This window comes from Oryza sativa, chromosome 5, assembly GCF_034140825.1.
Source record: "Oryza sativa Japonica Group chromosome 5, ASM3414082v1".
In the NCBI taxonomy this organism is placed as follows: Eukaryota; Viridiplantae; Streptophyta; class Magnoliopsida; order Poales; family Poaceae; genus Oryza; species Oryza sativa.
Genome location: NC_089039.1, coordinates 25791769 through 25802561, shown reverse-complemented (window position 1 = coordinate 25802561; position 10793 = coordinate 25791769). Strand labels below are relative to the sequence as shown.

Sequence of the window (10793 nt, the reverse complement as noted above, 5' to 3'; positions counted from 1 at the left end):
TTAGCAAATGTTTACTGTAGCACCACATTATCAAATCATGAAGCAATTAGGCTTAAAAGATTTGTCTCGTAAATTAGTCGCAATCTGTACAATTAGTTATTTTTAACCTATATTTAATACTTTATACATGTGTCCAAACGTTCGATATAATACGGTGTAAAAATTTTTGCACGGGAACTAAAAAGGCCGTAGTTGGCGTATGTTCAAATGAAATCTGAATAGTGTTAACTAGCTAGTACTAGCAGACACTGCCAGTGATGTACTGAATTGTGTGAACTGTTGTTCGATCGATCAATCAGCCAGGTCGTAAGCTTGCAATTCACACATGGTACAGTGCCCGCGCCGCGTGGAAGTTAATGCTCGGCCCAATGGCGACTAGCTTGCAAAGAGCCCAATAATTAAAATCCAATCCATTTTTCGCTGCTGCTGATGCGGCCTGATTTAATTCAATCCTACTCCATTGGAGCCAGGAGACGATCGACTTATATATAAATGAAACACGTTGTGTCGCATTCTATCTATCTCACACTGCTCTTAGTGATAGTGGCAGTGTCAGCGTACGTGTCTCGTCGTCGTCGGAATTAATGGCGGGTGCTTGGCGGCGGTGGCCGGTGGTGGTGGCGGCGGCGGTCGTGCTGGCCGTGGCGGCGCCGGTGCAGGCGGCGCCGCAGGTGCCGTGCTACTTCGTGTTCGGGGACTCGCTGGTGGACAACGGCAACAACAACGATATCGTGTCGCTGGCCCGCGCCAACTACCCGCCCTACGGCATCGACTTCGCCGGCGGCGCCGCCACCGGCCGCTTCAGCAACGGCCTCACCACCGTCGACGTCATCTGTAAGCTTAGCTACTTCCTCCGTTTCGATTTATAAGACATTTTAACTTTAGTCAAAGTTAAACTGTTTTAACTTTAACTAAATTTATAGAAAAAAATAGTAACATATTTAACTCAAGATAAATTTATTATAAAAATATATCCAATTATTGATTTAATGAAACTAATTTAGTATTATAAATATTAATATGTTTATTTATAAACTTAGTTTAACTTAAAAAAATTTGACTTTTTTGCAAAAACAGTTTGATTTTAACCAAAATCAAAACGTCTCGTACGTGATGACATAGTACATGGCGCTGATCACAATGTGCGCGCGCGCGTGTGGTGTGCAGCTAAGCTTCTGGGGTTCGAGGACTTCATCCCGCCGTTCGCCGGCGCGAGCAGCGACCAGCTGCTGACCGGCGTGAACTTCGCGTCGGCGGCGGCGGGGATCCGGGAGGAGACCGGGCAGCAGCTGGGGGCGCGGATCAGCTTCAGCGGGCAGGTGCAGAACTACCAGTCGGCGGTGCAGCAGCTGGTGAGCATCCTCGGCGACGAGGACACGGCGGCGGCGCACCTGAGCCAGTGCATCTTCACCGTCGGGATGGGCAGCAACGACTACCTCAACAACTACTTCATGCCGGCGTTCTACAACACCGGCAGCCAGTACACGCCGGAGCAGTACGCCGACGACCTCGCCGCCCGGTACGCGCAGCTCCTCCGCGCCATGTACAGCAACGGCGCCAGGAAGGTGGCGCTCGTCGGCGTCGGCCAGGTCGGGTGCAGCCCCAACGAGCTCGCCCAGCAGAGCGCCAATGGCGTCACCTGCGTCGAGCGGATCAACAGCGCCATCAGGATCTTCAACCAGAAGCTCGTCGGCCTCGTCGACCAGTTCAACACCCTCCCCGGCGCACACTTCACCTACATCAACATCTACGGCATCTTCGACGACATCCTCGGTGCACCCGGATCCCACGGTAGGACCGACCAGTACACCTCAAAAAAGCTCATAATCAAAATCGTTTCACCGCATACACACAAGGGTTTGAATTTTCAGTTCGAAATTTCGGACCCCACCGGCAAGCACAAATCTACCCTGAAACTTCAGATTTTTTAAAAATATCTATGAATTTGGTAAACTTTTATTCAAATTCAGTCAAAAATATGTTAAAATTTCAAATAATTTCATGCAAAAACACCAAAATTCAAAAAAATTCCAAATTTTGGCAACCACCGAATTTCAGTGGTTACCGAAATCGCAAACCGTCACCGATTGACCGATCAAACCAGTTCAACCTAAAAGCTTGTGAAGTCGTCTAGTCACGTGCACCGGAGACGTGCACCGGTCGGTTACCGACCAGCCTATCCAGTTCGACCTAAAAGCTTAGCTTAGCTTAGCTTAGCGGAGAAATATTTTGTTTGTGCAGGTTTGAAGGTGACGAACCAGGGGTGCTGTGGGGTGGGGAGGAACAACGGTCAGGTGACGTGCCTGCCGTTCCAGACGCCGTGCGCCAACAGGCACGAGTACGCCTTCTGGGACGCGTTCCACCCGACGGAGGCGGCCAACGTACTCGTCGGCCAGAGGACGTACAGCGCGCGGCTGCAGTCCGACGTGCACCCGGTGGATCTCCGCACTCTCGCGAGCCTCTAATTAAGCTCGATCACATGGCCAAAAAATTGCTTATATATAGTTATATGGCAATTGCCAAATAACATTATAGGTATCATGGATTTTTTTTTTACTACAATGTACAACGACGTGTAGTAGATTCTTTTGAGATCACAGTTATTATATTGTTCTTCCAGTGTTCGGTTAGTTTGGTAAGGATGTGTAATTGGTACCTGAATATCTCATTTTGCCTTGAACACATGTACCGGGGTTTAGAAAACTATGTGATTATCACGGGCTATCACGTGCAGTAATCTTATCAATTTTCGAAACAACGGTAACCAAGATAACCGTCAAACCATGAGGTGGTGGTAACCCTACCTAAAAAGGTATGGTAAACTCTGCATGTACCTAGCTTCACATGACCACAACATTCACTCGTTACTCGAGAAGAACAGTTAAGGCACAGCTCATGATTAGGTATTACTAGAAATTTAGTAGGAGTAAATGTAAAAAGAAAAGAAATTTAGTAGGAGTACGTACTAGAGTGCAAGGCAATGCGACCAACCGATTCAAGTGAAGAATAACATGTTTGATAAATACGAGTGGTCCTTTCAGGTAAAGGCCATATACGGCCCAACTAGTTTAGGCCATTTCTCTGTTTCCTGAAGGCTTCACGAGGTTTGTACGAGAGATCAAGAAAGGAAATTGATTACAGAAATGCAAGAGGAAAAAAGTGCTGCACGGCATATGAAGTGCATTACTATCTGGCATGCTCGTCATAGGATTGCTTGTTGTGAAGTAATTAATGCAGTCCATAATGAACATACTCAGAAACTACCACATGCATTGATGCATATACCATCATTTTCCCCTTGTGAACGCCTGAGAATTCTCATGTATTCCTTTGCACATACCTGTCATGAGCCGAAACTATGATTTGTTTTCGGCGACACTGGTTTCAGGTTGTACCGCAAATGAAGTTCCTTATCATCACTCACAAATTTCTTCAGACTCTGCAAATTTCTTCGTCTCTCTTCTTTGATGTGCCTACTGCGTGAGCATCATCCTCCACTACAAAAGTTTTAATCGAATGCAAAGGCCATGACTCCTCTTGGCCCAAGGTAGCAGTAGGACTAGCACCTGGCTCAAGTATATGCTTCGCTCCAGATCTCAACTTAACAGGTAGAATTGTTCTTACCCGATTGACAGAATCAGACCACGCGATCTGCGTATCGTTGTTTAAAAGTTGAACATCCACTTCAGAATCTTTGCTGAGACAAACAGGCAGTTGTGCATCTGGTCTAGACCCACACAATCCCAGCCTTTCTTCTTGAAGTGGTAACAGATTTAGGTCCTTTCCTACTGCTATGAAAGATTTTCTTGGTTTCAGGAACACATCATCCTCTACTGCTGGCCTTTTGAAACCTCTGTTCAATTGTTCAGAACTATCATGATTTGATGTTATCGGAGTCTGCTGCATGCTCCTATTGTCTTTGAGATCACCAGGATCACAATTTTTGCTTGCCTGATCAGACAAGGCAATTGATGGATAAAATGGAGGAACAGATCCATGAGGCTGTGCGTCTTCACTGCTGTAAACATGAGAAGATGTAACTGAAGGGGGCAATGGACGGAGGGAGGTAAACTTTGTTGGAGTTGTCAAACCAGGACTGCTCTGAACAGCGTAACCAGACAAAAAAGATGATATTGGAGTCCTCTGTGTTACGTTTTGCCGTGGAAAATAAGCGAACTGAGAACGTGCTGGCCTTATTTCCACTAAGTTGCTAAAGTTATGCTTTGGACTGTAAGATGGCACTGTTGCAGCAGTTTTACTCTGTCTGAGGTGCATAGTACCAAGGAGCTGGGGTTCAGAAGCACCAAGAATATGGTTTTCCACATGGAGTTGCTGCTGCCATGGCTCAGACTCATTGTGCCTGCTCACTGGGTTAACATACAGCTTATTTTGAACAGCTAGATGAGGTTGTTGATAGCGATCACTTGTTCTGAAACTATAGGAATCAAGACCACACCTTAGTTCAGCTTCCGGAACAGAAGAAAAACGTGATGGATGTTCCACCCCTCCATTTGAATTTCTCAATGTGCTAGGAGGCTCAACACGCGTACCATGAAACAACTGAGAAAAAGCTTTTGCGGACGTACCATGATCTTCATCTCTACTTTGTTTACTTGGACAAGGATTCTTGTTATCTAGACCTCTGAATTGGTTACTGCTGGTTCCAAGAGTGAAGTTTTTGCCCATCAGGCGCACTGTTGTTTCAGGAGCTGGCTGGGAGTTCTGCTCATAATGCTGACTAGGAAAGCAATTTTGCATCTCTAGTGGCTTATGTGTTTGATTACCTTGTCCCGTGAATGCAGGGCAAAAGCATCCCACTGAAAGCTCTTGCTGGTTGCTGTATGGATCGTTATTGCTAGGAACTGCATAACCATGTACCTCCATTCTTTCAGAACTTGGTGACTGTCTGAAACCCATACCATATGCAGCTGATGCTGTAGGAGAATGATAAGGCTCTGACTGAAAATCAAATGTATCTACTGCACAAAATTGTGGTCCTTGATAGCTGCTTTTTAAATGGGCATAATCCACGCAAGTTTCAGGTGTGATAAAGGCTGGAAATGCTGAAGGTCTTACGTAATCCCCTACCGGAAATTGTCTCTTAAACATCCCATTAGGATCGATTGTGCCACTAGGATGAAGCTTGACAAATTCACCATGTGAATTAAGAGGAAGCCCCTGATAGCCTTCACTATGCATGTTCCTGCATGCAGATACACAATTTGGAGTTTGTGCATCGGTTGATTTGTTTGATCCTGCAGAAGAGCTTATGCTGTTCACCATGTCTTTCGATCTAATAAGCCTAGGATGAAGTGCTGTCAACCTTTCCTGAAGCATTTTGCTTCTGTTCCCATCATTTACACGGAGAGAAGCAACAAAACAAGAACTAGAAGGTTCAGGCAGTTGTCGCCTAATAAGATCGCTTGATCTCGCCTTGACTGCTAAACTAGCACCAACAGATGATCCGTGGTATTTATGATGATTTTCTTCTGCTTGAAATCCAACATGAACATTTGAGCCTTCATTCGGAATAGAGCCCACACCAGCAAAGTTTTGGGGAAGGACCTGACCTGATAGGACAGCTGAATTAATAGAGTTCAAACAGCTACCACTACTGGATATCTCTAAGCAATGATTCAGATCCACTGGATTGGCCAATATAGTTTTCTCTTTTGATTTAGTAAGCAGAACAGTAGAGCTGGTATCCTCCTCAACACTATCCACGATAGCACCTGCTCGTTGATACGAGAACTGTGGTTCATATGTACTGCAGTGATTGTCACCTCCCTGAGATTTACCATCCTTGTAGTGTTGTTGGGATGTTTGTAACAACTGTGATTTCTCTGTGCCATCTCCAAGTTGGGAGTCTGTCCTTCCAAGTATGTCATTGTCATCAGAAAAGGTAACACGCTTTGGTTTGAGTAAAGACTTTGATGGAGACATAACATCTGTGTTTTTTAGTAGTGTGCCCACTCCTGTTTTCAAATGTTTCTTAAGAATGCTTTGAACATGACAGCTACTCTTTGTAGTCTTCTGGCTGCTTAAAGTTGTTGTTTTGTTTCCCTTCATGCTTTTCTTTTCCAATGGAACTCCTTTTTTCTTGCTAAGAGATTTTTTCTTCTGCTTTTGTATGGCATTTTGAAACAACTGCGACATACTAGCTGAGGTGACTTTTGTCTTGCTATTTTTCCCCTGAAATGAACAAACAAGCACAGATCATCATGGAGATGTAGTTCAGCACAACAGTGTATTCCCTCTGGTCAAAAGTATTTGGCGTTTAGGACAAGATTTGGTCAAACTTTTAAAATTCCGGCCATCAATAATTTCTCCAATCCATAGTTTAAAAACAAACAGAATTATATACGTAGATTTACCTCAAAAAATATTAGATTTTATAAACTTACTCTAATATAAAGTTGATGGTTGGAATTTCAAAAGTTTGATCAAATCCTGTCCTAAACGTCAAATATTTATGATCGCAGGGAGTACTAAACAAGCCTAGTAGCAACAGAAGAAAACTGTGAAAATGGGAGTCACCAGATAGTAACATATATAGAAATTCAGATATTGCCATTACAAGCAGTACAATGCTTGAGTGAATTTAAAACAGGATCAAAGCATTGGAATATCAAGACAGATAAAGGCGACAAGAATCTGATAGCCACTTGTCCACTCTAGCTAAAATGTAAGGTGACAACAAGGACATCTAAGCAGGACCTCCAACTTTAGCTAAACTGCAGTTCGGTACATGAAACCTACAGCCTGGCTAAACTACTGGTTTAGCCAATCAACCGCCCACGAGTGTAGGATTGTGCAAGCACATTCAACAGAGACCCACATCAACTTTTAGTTGTGATTCCTCAGTGTTATATTCCCAGAAAGTCATTGTGTTATAATCCATCACTTCTCTCATGGCTTCGATAAGTACAACGTTAGTAAGCATACCTTGAACTTCTCAGAATGCAAAGCCTGTTTTATTTGCAGCTAAATGATAAGAGCAAGAAACATCCATGCCTCTCAGGGTGTTGTATTGAGTAGTACTCCCTCCGTTTAATATCATAAGTTGATTTGACTTTTTTCCTAATCAAACCTTTTTTAGGTTTGACTTTTTTAGGTTATAAAAAAAGTTTAGCGACATCTATAAAACCAAATATAGCATTGGATATATTTTGATAATATGTTTGTTTTATGTTAGAAACGTTGCTATATTTTTCTACAAACTTAATCAAAATTAAAAAAAAAGTTTGACTAAAAGAGTCAAAACGATATATAATATAAAACGGATGGAGCAGCAAACAATCTATAGAGATACTAAACATTATTAGGAAATTAACTGAAGTAGGTAATGCAATGTGGTATGAAACCTTACTTTTTTTCTGACGCCGATCTCAACTAGAACCTTCTGCTTCCTGAACCCCTTCTTCTTCGCCGCCTCAACCCCGACCGCCGGCGGGTCCCCCTTGTCGAGCTTCCTCCTGACACGCTTCCCCCTCCCGAGCCCCTCGTCGGCGGCGGCGACGACCTTGGGCACGGCGGCGAAGAGCTCGACGATGGAGCGCTTCCGCCGCTTGGCCGCCAGCCTCCGCTCCTCCTCCCCTTCCTCCTCGGCCAGCGCGGCGGCCTCGTCCTCCCACCACCGGAACCCCCTCACCTCCATCGGCGGCAGCGCCCCCGCCTTCCCCGCGAACGGCCAGCATCTCCCCCCTTCGTCCGCCGCCCCCGCCCGCGCCCGCGCCGCGTACCCCCTTCAGAAAAAAAAAACACAACAAAAAAAACCGCACACGAGGTCAGTGCGCCACCCCCACCCCACCCCGGCCGCGCAATGCGGGGCGTCCGGGCAATGCAGTAGCACGCGCGTGTACCGGATGGAGAATGGCACGCCGGCGGCGGCCATCGCGAGAGGAAAGCGACGCGACGCGACGCGACGCGCGGCGCGGCTGCTGCTGCTGCTTGTCGCTGCAAGCGACGCACGCAGGCACAGTAGTAGCGCGGTGTGTGTGTAGAGTGAGATGATGGCGAGGGTGCGGTGGTGGGGTTGGCATGAGGGGGGGCGCGCCGTGTGCGCGGTGGGCCGGGAGGGAGAGGAGAGGGAGAGGCACCTGCCGGCCTGACACCGCTGCTCGCGCTTTTACACCGTGGACGGATCAGGTTGTCATGGCTGGATTGACGGGGGGCGTGGTGGGGCCACAGTAAAAACAGGCAACGGCACAGAGTCAAAAAAGTTTACTCCATCCAAAACAAAAATACTTAATTTTTTTTTAAAAAAACAATTTAACCCTAGACACATATATGTCCAGATTCAAACCTCGGATTGATTTTTTTTGAACGGAAGAAGTACTTGCTTACCCATTTTGTCCCAGAATATTCTAAATTTGATGTAATACTCCCTCCATTCTAATATAAGCACATCTATTATAAAATTTAACATATCCTAGTACGTACTTATATTGGGACGAAGTATAGTGCAACGAATATAGACAAACCTATATTCAGATTCATTGTACTATATTATATCACATTCCATCCCACGTTGTTCTATTTTGGGAAAGTCCAAAATAATTTAATCCAGTACGAAATGTGACATATTCGTATGAATTTAGACATATGTTTGTTCAGATTCATAGTAGTATTATGATATGTTACACCCCGTATTAGATGAACTTATTCTAGAATAGAGAGAATATAAGGCATTTTAGTTATGATTCTATTTTACTCGCAGTAGACACACACACATCAATATACACGTAGCATCGCACTCATATATTCAGCAAATACGCTCTTTAACACACGCTCAGAGAGACGGGAACCATCGGCATATCATTAATCCCACTAAAATCCAGTTGAAAGTCTACATGTATGTGCGTAATAGTCGTGGTCATTAAAATTTGAACCCTGGTGGCTAAAAATATGCAGCCACGACTCCACCACATCATTAGTGTTTCCTTTTTAGCCGAGATTTTTGACAACATACGAAACCAGCTAAGCTAACAATTAGCATGCGATTAATCATATATTAATTATTACTAGAAAAAATGCCCGTGCGTTGCAATGAGTGAAGTCTATTTTAATCTTATTGTTATATGGTTTAGTTAAGATGAAATTTACTGTGGGAGTTCGCTAGGATATATATACTTTTAGGAAATCATGAGCTGCAGTTAGGAGTCTGATCGTCTCAAGTTAGCATGTGAGTTCTTTTAAACATATTTTTTATATGATTCCTTCTGTATTACCAAAAGTGAACGATCTTAAAAACTGACTCAAATACAGATATGTATTTCCAAAAGCAAACGAACTTAAAAACCAACTCATACACGAATGACGTACCAAAATACTGGCAAAAACATATTCAATTTTTATAATAGTAGAGATAGAGATAGAGAAGAGATACAGATTAAAACCGACTCAAACACGGATGACGAACCACGGAAACATCTTCAATTTTTATAATCGACTCAAACATGGATGACGGACTGCGGAAACATCTTCAATTTTTATAATAGTAGATATATACTTAAAAATAGATTTATTTGATTATTTTAAGAAACTTATGTATAGAAAACTTTTACGTAAAACACACCTTTAACAATTTGGGAACACATGCTTACGGAGAATGAGTAAGTAACCATTTCAAATAGTTGTTTAGAACTCAACCTAAGAAGATGGATTAACTAATACTCACCCAACCCTTTCAGATCCGTAATACTAGGTAGTTGACTCGGTCCTATATATGAAGTTGTTATGTTTTGGGATGGAGGTGGTAGTTGTAATTGGTTAAGATGAGAGAGTAGATGAAAAAAAATTAAGAAACGGTTGTGATCGGTTAAGAAGAGAAACTATTTGAAGTAGTTACTTTGTCCATGTACAAATATAAGGGATTTTGACATCTTCTATTTGTCTTCCCAACTATCCCTCATTTAATATAGGTGCATGTTAGTCTTATCTCTTAATCCTTAGGGCATATTACGAATTTCAACCCATATGAATAGAAAAATAGGAAAAGTGAAGGAACAGTAATACATGCACCCAACAATCGAAGAAATTTTTTCAAGAGGTTTGATTTGATGTAAAATTTTGTATGTTTCTTTCTACAGCTTGTAGGAAAAAAAATCTTTGGTTTTCCTTTAGTTCATTTCTACAAACTGAGTGAACACTTATAGAAGTCAATTCTTAGGAATTTTAATCATTTGTTTTTCCTACAAACTGAACAAGCACTTAACCTCTCTAAAAGAGCCTAAAGTCCCTTATATTTGTGTATGGACGGAGTATATTTTGGATAAAATTTAAACACTAAGGCCCTCTAAAATAGAGGATTGACAAAGGATTTTTGGAGCATTCAACTCCTTTGATTTTTTTTTTCCGATGGACCCTTTTATTCATACGAAAGTGATAGGAAATTTTCCATAGAGTTTGCATTCATATGGTTAATTTCATAGGAAAATACATCTTGGAAACTTTCCTTCAATTTATTTCTCTCTTCCTATTTACAGTGTTTTCAATTTATGTAGGATATAATTAAATAAACATGATACTTCAATTCCTATGTCTTTTCTGTTTTCTCTGTTTTTCGTATAAAAAGGTCTTAAAAGTAGCTAATACCTCTAGCAACCTATCATGTGTACCCGCTCACCTTGGTACACACATGCACTCGCACGACATAGACCATTTGATCTCCATCGGACGGATGCAATGCAAGGGAATGTCTTTTGATAAAACCTCCCGCACATACACTAGTAAATTTTTAAATAGACCCTTGATTCCTTTTCTCTTCTCGTGTTCGGTCCTTTCCAAAATAT

At 42.8% G+C, this 10793-nt stretch overlaps 2 protein-coding genes across 2 annotated transcripts; one reads left to right on the top strand and one right to left on the bottom strand.

Annotated features, from left to right (window-relative positions):
- Positions 1-516: 516 nt before the first annotated feature.
- Positions 517-2724, top strand: LOC4339334 (GDSL esterase/lipase At5g45670). The gene is made up of 3 exons (XM_015782921.3): positions 517-834; positions 1168-1791; positions 2242-2724. Exons 1-3 carry the CDS (start codon positions 585-587, stop codon positions 2463-2465), a joined length of 1098 nt encoding a protein of 365 aa, XP_015638407.1. The 5' UTR covers positions 517-584; the 3' UTR covers positions 2466-2724.
- A 270-nt stretch (positions 2725-2994) lies between these two features.
- On the bottom strand, positions 2995-8014 carry LOC4339333 (uncharacterized). The gene is made up of 3 exons (XM_015785025.3): positions 7863-8014; positions 7370-7745; positions 2995-6192 (listed from the first exon to the last, which is right to left on the bottom strand). Exons 1-3 carry the CDS (start codon positions 7892-7894, stop codon positions 3433-3435), a joined length of 3168 nt encoding a protein of 1055 aa, XP_015640511.2. The 5' UTR covers positions 7895-8014; the 3' UTR covers positions 2995-3432.
- Between the last annotated feature and the right edge of the window lie 2779 nt (positions 8015-10793).